The sequence below is a fragment of the Rhipicephalus sanguineus genome, chromosome 10 (assembly GCF_013339695.2).
Source record: "Rhipicephalus sanguineus isolate Rsan-2018 chromosome 10, BIME_Rsan_1.4, whole genome shotgun sequence".
Lineage (NCBI taxonomy): Eukaryota > Metazoa > Arthropoda > Arachnida > Ixodida > Ixodidae > Rhipicephalus > Rhipicephalus sanguineus.
In genome coordinates, this window is record NC_051185.1 from 83,005,488 (window position 1) to 83,023,338 (window position 17,851).

At 43.0% G+C, this 17,851-nt stretch overlaps 1 protein-coding gene and 1 non-coding gene across 2 annotated transcripts; both read right to left on the reverse strand.

Moving 5' to 3' along the window:
* Positions 1 to 2,449: 2,449 nt before the first annotated feature.
* On the reverse strand, positions 2,450 to 17,610 carry LOC119406538 (zinc finger protein 358-like). Its single transcript, XM_037673278.1, has 3 exons — positions 17,448 to 17,610; positions 7,849 to 8,157; positions 2,450 to 2,892 (listed from the first exon to the last, which is right to left on the reverse strand). The coding sequence occupies exons 1-3, from the start codon at positions 17,608 to 17,610 to the stop codon at positions 2,450 to 2,452; spliced, it is 915 nt and encodes a 304-aa protein (XP_037529206.1).
* Trnat-ugu (transfer RNA threonine (anticodon UGU)) lies at positions 15,215 to 15,286 on the reverse strand. The gene has a single exon. It is a non-coding gene; the product is annotated as a tRNA-Thr (tRNA).
* Positions 17,611 to 17,851: the final 241 nt, after the last annotated feature.

Consider the following 17,851-nt stretch of genomic DNA (forward strand, 5'->3'; position numbering starts at 1 on the left):
CAATATCGGTATTACCACGTAACAGAGCGATTTTGTAGACTACGTTTGTCACACAAGGGATGAACAGGTTTCTGTGTTTGACAGCAAGCTTATCTTTTGGTTTCACCTTTTGCCCTGTGCTTCACATGTGCACAGATGCTTCCCAACTTACTGGGGGCTGTGAACAGAACTTTAACATCATTTCGAGATGTAAGATTTCTTAGGTTGCCAGCAAGCTTGCGAATGAAGGGCAATGGGGCGAGATAAGTTTTCCTTGTCTTTTGCTTGGTCATCGCACCTGCCAGATGCCTTGATCCATCTTGCCACCTTCTCGCAGGACCTAGTCACAATATGTTCTGCTCAGATTCCTTGCTCAGATCCAAAGATCAGAAAAGGCCCGCTATACAGATAATAATAATAATAATAATTGTCGGTGCTTTACGTCCCAAAAGCACCATACGATTCTGAGGGACGCTGTAGTGGAGGGCTCTGGAAATGGTGTTACTCAAACCTCGTTATAACGAACACGAATATAACGAATTATCGGTTATAACGAAGTAAATGAAGACTAGTCTTGTCATAGCAACAGTGTTATAAATAAACGTTTATAACGAATTTTCGGATATAACGAAGTTATTTTTGTGGCAGATGCAACTTTGTTATAATGAGGTTTAAGTGTATTTAAGTGCACCTAAATCTAAGTACACAGGCCTCGAGCATCTCCACATCCATTGAAAATGTGGCCACCACGACCGTGATTCGATCCTGCAACTTTCGGGTCAGCAGCCGAGCACCATAACCACTAGACCACCATGGCGGGTAGCCATACAGACATACCGAGAAGCTGGCAAGATGGATTGTCAAAGGGTGGGGAGATGGATCACTTGGCAAGAGCGAAGATGAAGCAAAAGATGAGGAAAACTATCCTGCCCCATTCATCCTAGAGACCTATCACATTAGAAAAAACAATACCAAATGCTGTCAATCAGTCAGCTGTCAATCTCCTTAATGACAACGAGATCAAATTCCTCAAAAACATGCACAAGTGGTAAACACATTGCATTGTCTTTTGTGTTCTTCCTTTTGGCATGTCATACCAGCGTCTCTTGCACATGCTTATGAACGTTAGCGTTCATCCCTATATCAGTAATGAATGAGTTGAGAGTCAGTGCTGTCCATATGTACTTCTCCACGTTCTACCTTGCACTGTTACAACTTAATTCAAAGATGAGTCGCAAACCGACTAGCTCAGCTGTCAGTTCTCCTAGAGCAAGACAACTCGTGACAACTTTGTGAGCGACCTGGCGAATGCAACAGAACTCGGACAGGTTACAGGCAAGGCCTACTTACTCCTGCAGTTACTACAACTTTTGTAGTTTGTTTCAAGCTGCTTCATCACATTTATCCAAACATAACGAAAACCAGCAGATAATGAAGCCAAGTAAAGTACAGGGGACGTTAATTGTACTGTTTTAACTGTATTGCAGTAATTATTGCTGCCGGCAGGGACGAACCTGCAACCTTCAGATGACGTGCCCGATGCTCTACCTATTGAGCTACGGCAGCGGTCGTCCTCTCATCCACTTTATCGGGTATTAATGTGCATGCAAACGTGGGAGTGTTAGTCAGCACCGCTCGAAGCCACGACGGCGAGTGTGGAACACTCCTTTTTTTGCCAGCTGGCGTCATGTAGCACGTGAACCTTTAATGAGCAGACAGCTGACCAATGAGCCTTCGCATACTACCTGAAGGCATCAGGTCTGCCAGGTAGTATACAGGGGCTTATTGTATGCCTTCAGGTAGTATATGAAGGCCTATTGGTCAGTTGTCCGCTCGCTTAAAAAAAAGAAGTGTGCTACATGACGCCAGCTGGCAGGAAAAGTGTTCCACCCTCGCCGTCAAGGCTACAAGTGGAACTAACACTCCCACATTTGCATGCACATAAATACCTGATAATGAGGACGAGTGAAGGACCACCGTCGTAGCTCAATCAGTGGATACACATACATACATGCAAATTTTTCGCCACAGCTGGTGTTGTGCACAAAAAAATAGAGACAACAGGCTTCCTTCTGTCGACTACTGCACATTACTTGGTGAGTATGACGCACGTGTCATACGTCATACCACACCACTCTTGTCACAAGCAGTCAACAGTTGATTGCTCATCCAGATTTCATAACTGAAGCGCCACAAACAGGATGTCGAAGCCTTTGTTACAGCTAAACCATGAAACAAACAAAGATATGTTCCTCAGGAAGTTCCACAAGCTGCCGCTGACGTGACGGATGATAAACCCTAGACTGTGCAGCTGGGTGTTAACACATTCAATGTCACAGGCAGGTAGATGCTGATTACAGGGTTCATCAGACACACTGAAGGAAAACTACTGCAGTTGCTCACAATGCCTTCATCAAGGATGGAGCACAGGAACAGCTGTGAAGGCTTGGCTGAGGTTCTTCAGAAGGCGTCAGTTGAATGAGAGCGAAAGGTGCTCAGGGCCGTGTTGCTGCATGTGTTTGACAAAGGTGCTCTTCCAGGAGAAGGCCATGCAGCAGAACTGGCAGCGATAGGGTTTGTCGCCGGTGTGGCGCCGCATGTGGCCGATGAGGGTGTTCTTCTGGTTGAAGGCCATGGGGCAGAAGGGACAGGAGAAGGGCCGATCGCCCGTGTGGATGCGGATGTGCCTTCGCAGGTGCCATTTGTCCGCAAAGCCCTTGTCACAGTGTGGGCACTTGTAGGGGCGTATGTTGATGTTGGCGATGCTGGCATCCGACACCAGAATGCAGGGTTGGTTCGTGACCCCTGCGGGACGCCCACGAGAAGCCAGCGGTACACTTGCAGCAGGCGGGTCAGGTGGTACTTCGTTCCACGCAACACATTCTTCGATTCTCGCATTTCCAGAACGCAGGTCTGCAAAGGTCAAGAAAGAAAAGTTGAGGATAACAGCGTGCAAGCTTGTGCTAGTTGGCACAGTACTCACGGATTGAAACGCAACATCAGTTTCTTTAGTAAAATGACTACTATGAGCATTTTTTTGTGATAACCATGTCCTGTCACTGCAGATCCGGCTGCTAAAGGCAATGTTGGCTCTAATGTAAGTGTTCCAAGTCAAAATTATGCCGATATGACACGAACTGTAGACAGTGGAAACGAAAGTATGTGCATTACTTTGCCCTAAATTTTCACATTTAAATCCGTGAGTATTGTACATGTCTGAAGGGAAACAGTGTAAAAGAAAGATGGACTACAGTACTCTTGCCCACGTTTCCTTCTTGCATTGCACTGTTCCCATTAAAATATGAAGACAAGCACACAATGGCCATAGAAGAATGTCAAGTGCAAGAGTAAGCATACATAAAAAAGTGTTCTGCAGGATGGCAGGAAGAAGGCAGTTGGGTAAGACGATCGAAAGGCACAGATCAAAATATGCTATGAGCAGAACAAAACGCAAAGCACGTGCAGAAAGTTGTTATGCATTTCGACAGTTAAAACAAAGGCACAAAAAGTGTGGCACAGGTTATCACTCAAGACAGCACAACACAGCATAACAACAAAGCACAGGTGAAGAAGAAAAGGTCTTTTCAATGAAGGCGAAACGAAATTGTGAAAGTCCTACGAATCTGCTTTTGAAGGACATGAAATGCGCACAACAAGACAAAGACAAGAGGTCAACACAGACAGGCGCAACCTTTCAACTATCTGCATTTTTTGTCACACATCAATATAACCGCATCATCGCACATGCACATTAGGTGCTCACGTTGTCAAGGAACAGGAGAATTTGACAGGCCGCATAAAAAACTTCCCATTTTCCATTGGTCAAGCAAGCATGACGTCATCAGCCTGACTACGCCCACCGCAGGGCAAAGACCTCTCTCATGTTTCTCCAATTAATTTAGTCCTGTGCTTGCTGTGGCCACATAATCCCCGCAAACGTCTTCATCTCATCCACCCGCCTAACTTTCTGTCTCCACCTCGCATGCTTGGCTTGTCTTGAAATCCGGTCTGTTACTCTTAATGACCAGCGGTTATCTTGCCTACGTGCTACATGCCCTGCCCATGTCCATTTCTTCTTCTTGATTTCGACTAAGATGTCCTGAACACCCGTTTGTTCCCTGACCCACTCTGCTCTCTTCTTGTGTCTTAAGGTTACCCCTATCAATTTCCTTTCCATTGTTCGCCGCGTCGTCCTCAGTTTAAGTTGAATCCTCTTTGTAAACCTCCAGGTTTCTGCTACGTAGGTGAGTGCCGGTAAGATGCAGCTGTTATATACCTTTCTCTTGAGGGATCGTGGTAGACTACTCTTCATGATTTGAGAATGCCTGCCAAATGCACTCCACCCCATTCTTGTTCTTCTGCCAAACCACACAATGTGTAAAAAGCAGTAGGGAGGATCGACAGAACCAAATCGGAAAATGCCACCTGTTCAGGCAAGCAAACTTATTCAATATCAATTTGCAGTGACTGATAGTGTTATCGTGTAAACCTAGCTGCACACAATGATTTTAATTATCTAGCTTTCCAGCCTATACATCCAAGTCCTCTTACCAGAAGACTTCTTTTCACTTAATAAACACAGCAGCATTAAAAATCACTCTGACAAGAAAGATGAACAGAAATCACAATTTCAACAATCAGATCAACAGTTTATTTTTACTGTCAGTATATTCGCTGCACAAATCCATCATGCTCATAGATGAGTGAGATACGAGCGTAATGTTCATTTCACGCAAATGCAGACACTGCACTGTCACTGTGATGGTTCATCTCACTATTTCTGTTTTATGCAAAAAGCTGTATGATAGAATCAACATAAATGTGCTAAGCATGAAAAATATTTTAAAACACGGTGAAGTATGTCTGCAAAAACGCATTTACAAAGTGATGTGAAGTGCAATGACCTTACAAAAGAGTTTAGCTTTTTTAAATGTGAAGCATTTATTAGCGAACCTTTGCCACTTTGAGTGTTTTTATCTACGTATCTATCTGTCCATCTATCTAGCCGCCTACGTCTGGGTGCTCGTATGATCGCCTCCTTAACTTCGTGTGGACCAAAACTGGCATGGGAGGGTAAGAGGATTTGACGAATATGACTGTGGGGTCATGACATGAATAATGTGAAAATCCTGACGCATACGTCGTCAAACCCTTTCCTCTGGACACCTGTGGCACATACCCGTTTGCCACGGGTCGCGGTGTACGGGTATGTGCCACAGGTGATTGACGTTTATATCCACCTAGGAATGGTGAGAACAGACATTGGTAATTTAAATGAGAGAGCGTTAAGAAAAAACGACATCGGCAGTGTTCACCAAACGAATGGAAAGAATAAGAATTAGGATCCCAGCAGGAATCGAACCCAAGCATTCTGAGTGGCAATCGGGTATTCTACCACATAGCCAAGCCAGGTCTGTATTAACTGGTTTGGAAAAAGACCCTATTCAGGCGTAATGTCGGTGCAACGTCAGTTTTGTTTGTGGTGCTGGCTATCCAGTTCTACAAGAAAGCAATAAACACTACATATTTACTCCTACGATGAAGGCGTCATATCAGATTAACGTCTGTGGTTCCAGTGTTGGCTCCGCTTTTATAGCAGTCTAATAAACAATACATTGGTATTCCTATGATTAAGCAAGCTATATAGAAGCATTGCTCGACCCTGGCAGAATACATTAACGACAGTTACGTGTGATATTCACATGATTGCACCATAAAGTGGACTTTGTTTCGATAATACTGACGTACGTACTCTAATGTGAGGGCTGACGTCACGTCGCACCATAAGTTACCCTTTAAACACTAGTGTTGTCGACGTGCCCGGTAAGCCCACGATGTGCACATGGCTACCACACTTACAAAAACACGTCTATCAACCTTGTAACGCTTGGCTCAAAGCCATAAAGTACAGCATATAAGTACTCGCTGACCGCTTCGCATGAAACAGATTCCCACAACGCGTGGGATCTGCCGAATTTTTTTCACAAGTAAACATTTTGGTCATACATTTAAAAAAATAGGAATGGATTTGTAATCTTTGCTATTAAAAAATTCAAGGAAAGCAATAAGGATTAGGAATTAGGAAACTACCACAATGAAATGCCTCTAGTGCATACATTCCTTTGCGATGTCAGTTGATATGAACTCATACATAACATATGTGTGAGGCATAATCAGAGGCACAACAATCATACCATGTGCTCCAATAAACATAGCAGAGAACATAACATTATTTGAACATTGCATTTGCACACTTGCTATGGCACAAAGTTCTTGCAGGGCTGTCATCAAACAGCAGTCTCAAAAAAGAAGTCTTGCTCACCAAGACTTAGGGCTGCTCGGGAGCCATCCTAAACAATGTTCGCTTCCACACAGATCAATCAGCAAACAAGTTAGCATGAGGAAAAGGGACGTTAACTTTAGGACGTGATTAGTAGGACGTGATGTATAAGCTGGTTCACTAAGAAGTTCATCTTTCAGGTGTGGATTATGACAAATTTTGTGAAATAACGATAAAGACACTTGCCTACACACAGCGACATTTGGAAGTTGCTAAGTGGATTTCATCGATGATATACTTGAAAAATAAGAATTTAATAGAATGCAACATGCACTACGGTTTTGTACTGATTCTAATTGCTCATTGAGAAATTCATTATTTCGATCCCACAAAGTGCATGCATGTCCCCTTGATGCATAAATTAGGATATACTGCGTGCAAATGTGTCAGAGTTACACAACAATATTCAAAGGCACACAGTATTATATTTCAAGAAAGAAAACGAAATTATATATCATTTTGTGCAAGTTTCAGCAATTAATCGTAGTTATCGTGTAATCAAATATTTATTTATTGTGCAGTGAGTTGCGTTCCATCTTTGTATAAAAAGAATTAAATCTTAGGCTCAAGATGTATGCGTAATTTGTTTTTAGTTGTCTTCATTTTGAGCAATGAAAAGTTACTTTTGACATTGCTCCTGAAACACGGCATGTCGAACATTGTAGTGCCTTTACCAAAGTGATCGGCTCTAGTAATATGCAGCACACTGAGGTTAAGTGAAGGACTACATGAAAGGTAGTCCTTCAATTCATCCTATGCGCAATGTATCTTGCTCTTCCTTGGTCACTGTTTAAAAGAACTGGCTAAAACAAGTTGCGTGCACATATGTGGGCCATAGAGTTAGTACGAACTCTAGAGGGAAAGCCGAGCTGAAAGAGCGCAGACCACAAGGACACAGCCATTATGCTACCATTGTCATTATTGCCTTTGCAATTATTGACGGATAGACTAAAATTAGCGCTATTCAACGCTAGTTATACTGGCAACATAAATCAAACATGGGCATTTTTACTCATTAGAAATGTGCGGACATGTTTAACATTTACTTATAATTTTTGGCAAAAAGATTTAAGGCTATTTAGGCAATTTACTGTCTGCAGGACTTCCGGAGCAGGAAGCTGCGTTTGCAGGTACTTTTGCTAGATGACGCCAACACATCCACTTGAGTTCTAGATCGCGGTCGACTGTGTGTCTTGGTGACCGAGTTGCAAGTCGCAGTGCAAGTCGCGACTGAATATACCGTCAAGTCTAGCACGCGTCTCGGGGTCTGGTAACGCTTGCAGCGTAGTGTAATGGCGGCAATGGCGGCGCCCTTGCGGTCGGAGGTTCTAATGCAGGGCCCTGTCGGAAGCTTTTCCTCTAGAGTCTGCACTAACTCTACGGTGTAGACAGTGTGCTTGAAGGGGACGTTCGAGCTTAGAACTTGGTCCTCCAGCTATGTGCCTGGAGGTGCTTTACAAGTGAGCTCCTCCAGGAGTACGCCATGTCGCACAAGTGACACTTGTATGGCTTGTCGCCGGTGTGGGTACGTAAGTGCGTCGTGAGTGTGGTCTTGAGGGTGAAGTCCATCGGGCAGAGGTCACACTTGAAGGGCCTTTCACCCGTGTGGATACGCATATGACGACCCAGGTTCCATTGGTCCGCAAAGTGCTTCTCGCACTGAGAGCACTTGTAAGCCGAGGCCTTGTTGAAAGTGCCGGCATTTGCAACCCGAACGGGCGGCTGGTTCACGACCCCTGCGAGGCGTCTGTCACGAGCCTTTTCTGCATTAGGTGGGTCAGCTAGCACTTCTGGCCAGGTGGAAAATTCTTCAATTTTCACATCTCCGGAACTCGAGTCTGCAGAAGTCGAGAAAGAAAAAAATTGAGAACAGCAGCTTACGAACAACATTTACCTTAGCGAAGCTGCCACACATCTAAACTTAATGGCGTTCGGCCTGATGATATCGATTGCAGCAACTTCTGAAGTGAACAAAGTTAGGGTAATAATATCAAATAAAGACGCATTTTAACAAGTCTATTCTGCATTCGAAGCTAGTGAAATATAGAACAAAGCATACTATCGTGCCATTAGCTTGAGTTTGTTGCTGTCTTTTACAATGCTGCAACCAACCACAGCAACTTCGACCACTGCACGTTTGAATCCAAAGCCCAGAGTCAACATGGCACCTTTCATGTGAAAGCCATTGCCATTCTGAATTCCATTTCAGTATAGTGCAATTGCGGAATAACATGATGTTCGTTGAAAGTCAGGTATCAGGCACGTAGGCAAGGGGGGGGCCGGGGGCCCGGGCCCCCCCCGAAATTCGTCCGGCCTTCTATTTTCCCGGGCAACTTTTGTTTTATATTTGCCAAGGAAATACTTTCTTTCGAACAATTAGGCCTTGGGCCCCCTCCGAAAAAAAATCCTGGCTACGTGCCTGTCAGGTATAACTATCTTTTACACAATAGGCACTATGTTAAGCGTTTCATGTTACTGCACAGAGCAAGCTTGACCCTGCGTCTTAGTGCTCTTTTGGTACACATATCTAAGTCTAATGAGTTCTGACAAGGGCATGAGTTGAAGAATGGCGTTAAGGTAAATGCCATTTGATTTGCCTATGTGGCACTGCTCAAACTGCATTATATAGTAAGGTATTAGGAAATTAATGCCATTTCCTGTGCCTATGTCAAATGCAAGAGTATGCAGATGGACCTGCCAGAATACAGGAAATACAGGAACAAGAATGCAGGGTGGGAATATTTAAAGGTGCATACAGCACTATCTGCTGCATGCTGAGCAAAACACAAGGAAGTTTACATACACAAGTTTTTACATATGGTGGGAGCTAACAAAACACAGGCATGAAAATATGAGGCACAGGCCATCAGCTTAATTGTCTGCAGCACGACGTAGTGCACCAACCAAGCACACATGGAAAAAAATAAATGCACGCTTGAGGAAGGCGGTCTTAAATTGCAAATGTGCTTCGCTCTCCTTTCGCTTCGATTATCCCTTGCGTCTTAGTGATCTTTTGGTGCACAAGAAATGTTGCAAGGCTTCCAGAAGTAAATATTAAGCAGTATATGTTGAATTTGTAAATGTACTGCACCACAAGATCACTATATGGTATCAAGGCGTTGGAACTGGGCTAGTTAGTACATTGTAAAAATGGACAAGACATGTTTTTCACTGTATGGCACAGAAAAAGAAAAGAGGTCACAATAGAAAAGAGCACATACTACCAGTTGTTTTATTTTTGTGTTTTAAGAAGCTAATATAAGTGCAGGATACATTTGTGCCACCGAAAGCCCTTCATTTCAACAAGAAATTACTATCATCTGCGATACATGCATCTTGTCTCAATGCATGCATCATGTGCATTAAGGGCTCATCTGACAAGCAGTAAGAATTCATGTAAGTGTGAATACAGCTGCAGTCAATTTTTATTTTCATACAATCACTCAACAGCAGTGAACTACAATAGCAGGAAAGGGCCTCATCTGTCCAACATATGTACCTTCTCTAATTGTAGCAGAAGCATTAGCACAATTACAATGATAAACATGAAAAAAAGAAACATCACACAACCATGTATCTATTTCACAGACATTATCATCATCAGTACTCTCTGCTTGTATTTGTGGTACAATCGTGTCTTAACTGCCACTGAAGGTGTTGTCATGGCATCTCTGTGCCAATAAAATTGTGTCAATCTACCAGGAAGAGCAAAACACCTGAAGACAACACCAAAAATGGAACTGCTCTTCCTTCTGGCGTCGTCCTCATCACCGACATCTCGCGTTTCAAGGCTGCCATTGAATACCATCTCACTAGTCACGTCACTTGACTTGCCTTTTCTTTTTTTCTCTATATGCCAACCCTTCACGTAATGTCCCGTCCTGGGATCTTTGAAGTATAATTAATAAATGAACGAATAAAAGAAGGCAGCCCACACACACACACACACTTGTGAGCTTTTAGCCATTGCATGTGAGAATTCATTCTACAATTCACTCTACCTCACTGTCTGATCAACGAAATGCCAGAACTAAGATCAGCAGCATGGCACAAAAACTATTCATAGCCATGTGCACAACAGTGCATGAGAATGTCAGGAACAAGTGCCAAATTTATGACAAAGTAAAGAAACTAGGAACCCATAGTGCAGGACACAAGCTATCAAAAATTTTAAAAAAGAACAACGGTGCTTTGCCCTTAATGTGAAGCCGTCACATCGCAGCTAGTGTAACGAAATAAGCGAGAAGCCTTAGAATATTTCATGCGATGCTTATGCATGAACATTCGCCACTGCAAGCAAATAGCTTCCTTTTGATAGAAGTAAATAAAATTCTAGGAGAATTCATTTGTAGAAGTTCAGCCTCTTGGTGGTGTAGTGGAATGACTCTTTCTTCCACCTCTTATCTATCCATTGCTCTGTAGTAAAACAATCTTATAGCTGCGTTTGTTTGCCTTTTCTCAAATACTATGTGTATATTTGGGCCAACCAATTTAAAAGGCTTTGGGTTAATTGTTGAAAGCAATATGATGTTAGTTCCATCACAGCACACGAGATACCAAGCACCAAAAGACTAACAAACACAAAGCAGCCATGCACAGACATTGACACGAAAAGTTCATTGCGGACCACTTTTGCAGCTGTACAGGCAATCAGCTAGAACACCAAGAAGGTGTGTATGCCAGTGCTATCTAGTTCACAGGTGCTCAGTTAATTGTTAGCCAATCATGGCACCTGGTGGCATAGTCGCGCTTTTTAGAATCAGTAGTATTCTCCACTGCTAGCAATTATGGACAGTGGTAGACAGTGGCTATCATCAAGGTGACCAGTGTAATGAGCCTATAGTAGCTATCGGTGAGGAAAAAAAGAGAGAGAGAAAGCAAAGCCACTTAGGTTCCCACTGAGAAAGTAAGCAGGACAGTTCCCTGTGTAGAAAATTCTGCATAAGGCATCATAGCTAAGTAAAGTATTTCTAGAAATCTATGAAAAGCAAGCTTCCATTGCCAACAAGTGATGTAGAACAGTCATTTAAGCTTAAAGCCAGTGCAGTCGCCTATTGGTTTTTCAATAAATTCTATTACAGTTACAAGAGTAGTGTGTTGAATAATGCATTCTGCATATTAGGCATTCACACCCACAGCCTGTTGCCACCAATGTCAAACAATGTGTTCAAACAGAGTTAACTTTCTCATGTCTTCATATGAAACCACCAGACTGTCATCAAAGCTCTGTTGTATTCAGCAACATGGACAATATTAATCCAGAAGACAGTGTGAAAATTTTAGCCTGGTTTCAAATTTGGTGCAAATAAAGAGCAGCCCTAGTGCCAGCTTTTATGCTTAAATTAAGGGGAGATGCTATTCAAAAAACGTTTTTTTTTTCAGAAATTAAACATTTTTGTTTTTAGCTGTTTTGTCAAGTTGAGTCTTTCTACTTGCACGACAAAAAGAATCAAGGTTGCGTTTAAACTGGAAATGGGTTAAATCACTTTTAAAGAGCACAAGATGGCTGTTAAGAACTAGAAAGAGCTCACTGTCTAGAGTCCCACAGAAAACGCCACCTGGCTGCTTGCCCCTGCATTTCGCATGAGGAGTTCACCAAAGCCACATGCTCAAAGTAACCATGATTCCCAAGCTCACATGAAGGACGAGATAATTTTAAAAAGCATATCTTTGCCACATAGACAAGCTTTCAATTTTACCTTTACAATGCATTTTCTCAAGATGCAATTTTCGGCAACTTCTTGAGTTTGAACATTGTGTTTTTGGTACCTATGGTGGGCCTGACGTGGACCAAATTTTTCCCACATGTTCCTTAACATGTGAAGAGTGCTATTATCTCCTTTAAAACTTGATATCACTTAAATAATTATTACAAACTTATAGTTATTTATTAGTATGGGCCAAAAATTTTAAGACTTCTCAGATTCTAATTTTTTACATTCATTAAAATATTTTATACACACTTTCTAGTAAGTTTTCAGTGTTCTACAGCTGATGCGAAGGAATATGAGCCATTAATGGCCCATAAATATAGAAGTTTAGTGGCAGAAAAGGTGGGCCCGAAAAGAGCTACGTTTTACGCATCGTCATGATGCAGAATGAAAGCTATGCAACTTGCTACGAAACTGATCACATATTTGAGATCAGCGCAAAAGACTACGAAAACAGCAAAAATTTCATTGTCCTAGGCTGCAGATTCAAGAAACTTTTTTTTTCTCGAGTAACATCTCCCCCTAAAACTGAATTCATCATTAAAGTTTCACAAAAATAAAGCTATTATGACAACTGGAAGAAGATGTAATTACCACCCACCAGAGATCATCAGAAACATAGGACATCAAGAATACACATCTCCTTATCACTGCCTTCAAAATTTATGTGACACCATACAAATCTTGTTAGCCATTTTATATTATTCGTGCTATTTTCACCAAAAACCAGCTGCATACACTGTCTCCTTTGGTGCCTTTCAGTGAAAAAAAAGAATTCCCAATTACCAGGCATAAATGTTTGTTGAGATTGCTTGAGCAGCATACACAGCTAATTTATAATCAATTCATCGAGACTAAAATTTTGTTGCAGTTGGTTTTCAGTAATGGCAGTCCATTACATCACGCCATGCATATTTTTGACAGACGCTTACAAGCATTCAAATTACACCGTATAATGTTCAAGAGGAGGCATACAGTAGCGATTTTTCTGTCTAGTTTGTTCTGAATAACTCATGTTATGATGGAACAGTGCATTAATTCACGACATTGAACAAAGGTGAACCGCGAGTTGTGCTCCCGAGAATCTTGAGAAACAGAATTTCAATGGCAACAGTACAAATGTTTTCGTTAATAAATTTAGCAGCTGGTAACAGTTCTCGCTGTGCCTTTCTTTGTATACGTACCTCGTAATTCAATTACTGCAGCAAACTTAACACTAGCATAAGCAAGAAGTGCACGACAAGAATGCTGAAATATGCTTTCCATTACAGCTGACGCCAGACAAGTTCAAATGCAGCTTTCGTGTGGGCTGCAAGTAAAATTTTACACAACCATTTTCTTTCAAATAAGTAATTGACATTACAACATGAATAACAATGTCTAACAGACATGTAGACCTGCTCTGCACAAGTTTCAACATTGAAAAAGGGCTTTAACCGTATATGCACTCGGCCTCAGGGCGCTTGCGGTATCTCGATGCTGAAGACTGACGCGTTTGGGCTGATAACACGAACACAATCCTTTTAGAACAAACAATGAGCGCTTCGTGGCCGTTTTGAGATACGTGGTCACGTGAAAAGTGCTAACCTCAGGTCATGCGCAGAGCCGGCAAAGCAAAGGCGCTTACCAAGATCATTTATGGTTTAAAGCAATGTGTGCAGATCTGCATGTCTATTAGATCGCGCCTGCTGCTGGGCACACCACGTCAGAGCCTGCAACTGCCACAAGGTGAAGCCCCGCAGAGCAAAGCCAGCTGTTCACACGCTCTACACAGACAGTGGACGCGGCTGCACATCTTGATATGGCATGTTTTCACGTATTAAGACTTTATGCTCTCTACAATACAACAAGGACACAGAACTAACTTACCGATCTCCTGGCTCAAAAGGCTCGCTACCAGTGCATGCTACAAGTTTTGGTCATGATCTGGGAGTTATGAGCGCAGCATGGGGAACAGTTTACAGACAGAATTTTTTAAATCAATCCAATATTGGAGGCATTAAGAGAAAGTCAACTCTCCTGTTACCATGCAGCTGTTGCTAGCGAGAGTCATCACAAAGATGCACTTTCCTTTTGCCCCCAACTAGCATCCACAAGCAGCGCAGAAACGTCCCTGCATGGATGTGGAGCCCAGGATGTGCGTCATGTCGACATGACAAGCTCCAACTTCTTTTCTTTGTTCGCCTTCTATTTTCCTTTGGAGCATATTATTAGTGGCTGCATTACAACTCTGGACTGCGGTCACTAACGCTCCTAGCAGTGTCTGTAGTGCAGGACGTTTGTGCGTACGACTTTCATTTGCACTCAAGGCAAAGCTTTCTCGCAAGGAAGTGCGGCCTCCTGTAAGGCACTTCAACCATTTTCCCGCTGTGCAGCCGCTTTATGATGCAGACACTAATTTCATCAGGGATTCTGACATTTTATAGTAACCACAGAGCAATCTAAGCACCAGTCGTTTGTTTACAATTTCAAAACCTGGTGGGGTCTCTTTGTCACCAGAAAATGTGCATAGTAGTCACCAAGAGCCGAGACAAATAGTTCACGAACTGGTGCTAAATAACTAGGAAATACAGGCATGTTTCTTGATGCTGAGAAAACTGCCCGTCACTCGCAAGAATTCAGGCAAGAAAATGAAGCAATCACACACAGTCTTCAGAAAAATGCCAAGCCAAGTGTCTAGGGCACACAACCATTCCAGAGCCACACTCTGTACCTTAAAAAATGTTTACTGTACATTAGAAGCTATAGAGTACTGTGCGTGATGTGTTCAACAGCAAGAAACTTGAAAAGAGGCTATGGAAATGAAACACACAAGGCGATGATGCCAGAAGAGGCCCCTTCACTGTTCCTACTATATACTCCATTACAACCTAAGAAAAATGTTAGCTCCACCCACAGCCATCACTGTCCCTGCCACCACAGAAGTTCATCCAATAGCTTTTACTCACTACGAGGTCATGCACTTCTCGAGTGTTTCAGATAGTTGAGTTTCGTGTACAGACACTTGTTTGTGTAGCTGGTTTTAGGTTGAAGGAAAGAAGACTTTTAAAGGGCTCGTTTTTCTTTGTTAGACACAATATTAATGAGAACTAACAGACAATAATTCCAAGGAAAGTATAGGGGATGTTATTTGTAATAATTGGGATATAAATGTGAAGAAAGTAAAGTGGACAAAAAGATAACTTGCCGCCGGCAGGGACCGAACCTGCGACCTTCGAATAACACATCCGATGCTCTACCACTGAGCTACGGCAGCGGTCATCCCCCCGTGCACTTTGTAGGGTATATATGTGCATTTAAACCTAGGAGTGTTAGTCAGCAGCGAGTGTGAAACACTTTTTCTGCCTTTTTGGCGTCACGTAGCACGTGATCTTTTTATAAGCTGACAGCTGACCTTGCCTTCAGGCAGTATGCGAGGGATTATTGGTCAGCTGCCAGCTCGTAAAAAGTAGTATGCGAGGGATTATTGGTCAGCTGCCAGCTCGTAAAAAGTAGTATGCGAGGGATTATTGGTCAGCTGCCAGCTCGTAAAAAAGATCACGTGCTATGTGACACCAAAAAGGCAGAAAAAGAGTGTTCCACACTCCCCACCATGGCTGCGATTGGTGCTGACTAACACTTCTAGGTATAAATGCACATATATATACCCCATAAAGTGGACGGGGAGATGACCGCTGCCGTAGCTCAGTGGTAGAGCATCGGACACGTTATTCGAAGGTCGCAGGTTCAGTCCCTGCCGGTGGCAAGTCATCTTTTCGTCCACTTTACTTTCTTCACACTTATATCCCAAATATTACAAATAACATCCCCTATACTTTCCTTGGCATTATTGTCTGTTAGTTCTCATTAACCCTTTCAGACGCCACCTATGAGGAACTGTCTGTAAGTGCGTCAAATCGATACAGCATCATTTCAAGGCACTCGATATTCTATTGCAACAAAAATAATGTTATAATGCGTTAATTTATGCGTGTTACATTAATTAATTCTAATTCAATTGTAGCTAAATATCTATTTACAGTAGAACCCCGCTGATACGTTTTTGAAGGGACCGTAGGAAATAAACGTAAGAGACGGGAAACGTAAGAGCCGAAAAACAGGAAAAAACGGCAAAATATTTGGTGGTACAGAATTTTATTTCAATTCTTACGAGCAGCACGAAAATTGGCGCGCTCAGCCGCGATCTAGTCGATGGATTGAAACGCGGAGCTTAGGACGGCCTCATCCACAGAAATGTAATCAACGTATGTGATTTTTTTAACACCAACAGCTGTAGGCATGAAAGAACTAAGCACACGCAATCACGACCGGCGCGGCGAGTCCGACCGCGAACCGCACGCACGACCACGCGAGCTCCAACCAGCTCGAACTCCTCCCGTTCTCCGACAAATAACGATGATGATGAGTCTACGCCAACGCGATGGCAGAAGTGAATGCCAATCTCGAAGGCCTTGCTTTCGCAAGCAATTACGTCATACACGCCATGTTGGTGCAATACAAATCTCAGAGGCTATGCTTTTGTCAATAGTAAATGCCAATCTCGAAGGCCTTGCTTTTGCGAGCAGTTACGTCATAGACGCCATCTTTGCAATTTGAATCTCGAAGGCCATGCTTTTGTTTGCATCAATTGAAAGATTCTGTTGCTTGCGCCTCTCATGCGGCTAATATTACGGTCAAACGAGGCCAAAGTGCGTGAAAATGCACCATGGCCGCTCTCTTTGGTAGTCACTCGGTCGGCTCCGAGCGCACTTCGCGACGTATCATACGGGAACGGTCCGACAGTTACGACGTAACAGCGGGGTTCCCAATACATTGTATCCTATGGGAGCTATGCCGGGACCGGCGGAAAACGACGTAACAGCCGAGAAAACGCAGCAGTGAGGAACGTAACAGCGGGGTTCTACTGTATTGTAAAGTCATTCATGCTCCGTTTTTGCAATAATAGAATGGAATCTTACGCCAGAAATATAGTGCCAAATCATTTTTGGTTATGTTCATTTGGAGCAAAGAAAAATTATACTTTTGACGTGGCTCGCGGGTAGGGGCACGTTGAACGACTCGTCGAACTACGTAGTGCCTTCAGCAAACTGATCATATACAACAGTACACTGCAAAATGAAGTTAAATGAAGACAAATTTATTATGCAGGAGGTTCATTTCATCTAAAGCTCAATGTATCTTGCTCTCTCTTAGCCCCTAGTCATTACAAATGGCAAAAACAAGTGGTGTACACAATTGTGTACATAGCGAGTCAAAGGGTTAATATTGGTTTTAGGCTGGAAACTTGAACGTCATGGTAAATTTCATCAGGGATTCTGACATCGCTGCTCAGCCAAACATAAGGTTTTAGGTAGTAACGACGAGCCTTTAACTCATATTATGCGTAGTATTCACATTATCCAATAAAAAGCACTTACGGTTCAAGTGGAAACCAGCTAGCACAACTGTCTTTTCACAAGTGAAGGGCAGGTGCGCTGCGGTTTTGTGGGCAGAGCTTACATTTTTGCTTGGGTTGTAGCCGAGTATAGTGTTGGGGTAGCAGCACGCACTGGGTGCGAAGATGGCGCCCACACACAACATTTTAAATCGTCCTTTATGTCCGAGTGTGCACTCTCAACAGGTGGCGTCTGAGATCATTGCTGCGCTTGAAGGCCTTGGAGCACGTGGGGCAAAGGAAGGGATGCCGGTCCGAATGTGTGATTAGGTGCAGGCGAACGTTCCCTCTCCGGGTGGTCTTATAAGGACAAAGTGGACACTTGTACTCCTTTGAGCCGTTGCCTTTGTCAACTGGCACCGATGCGATGTACTGGTGATGAATGCC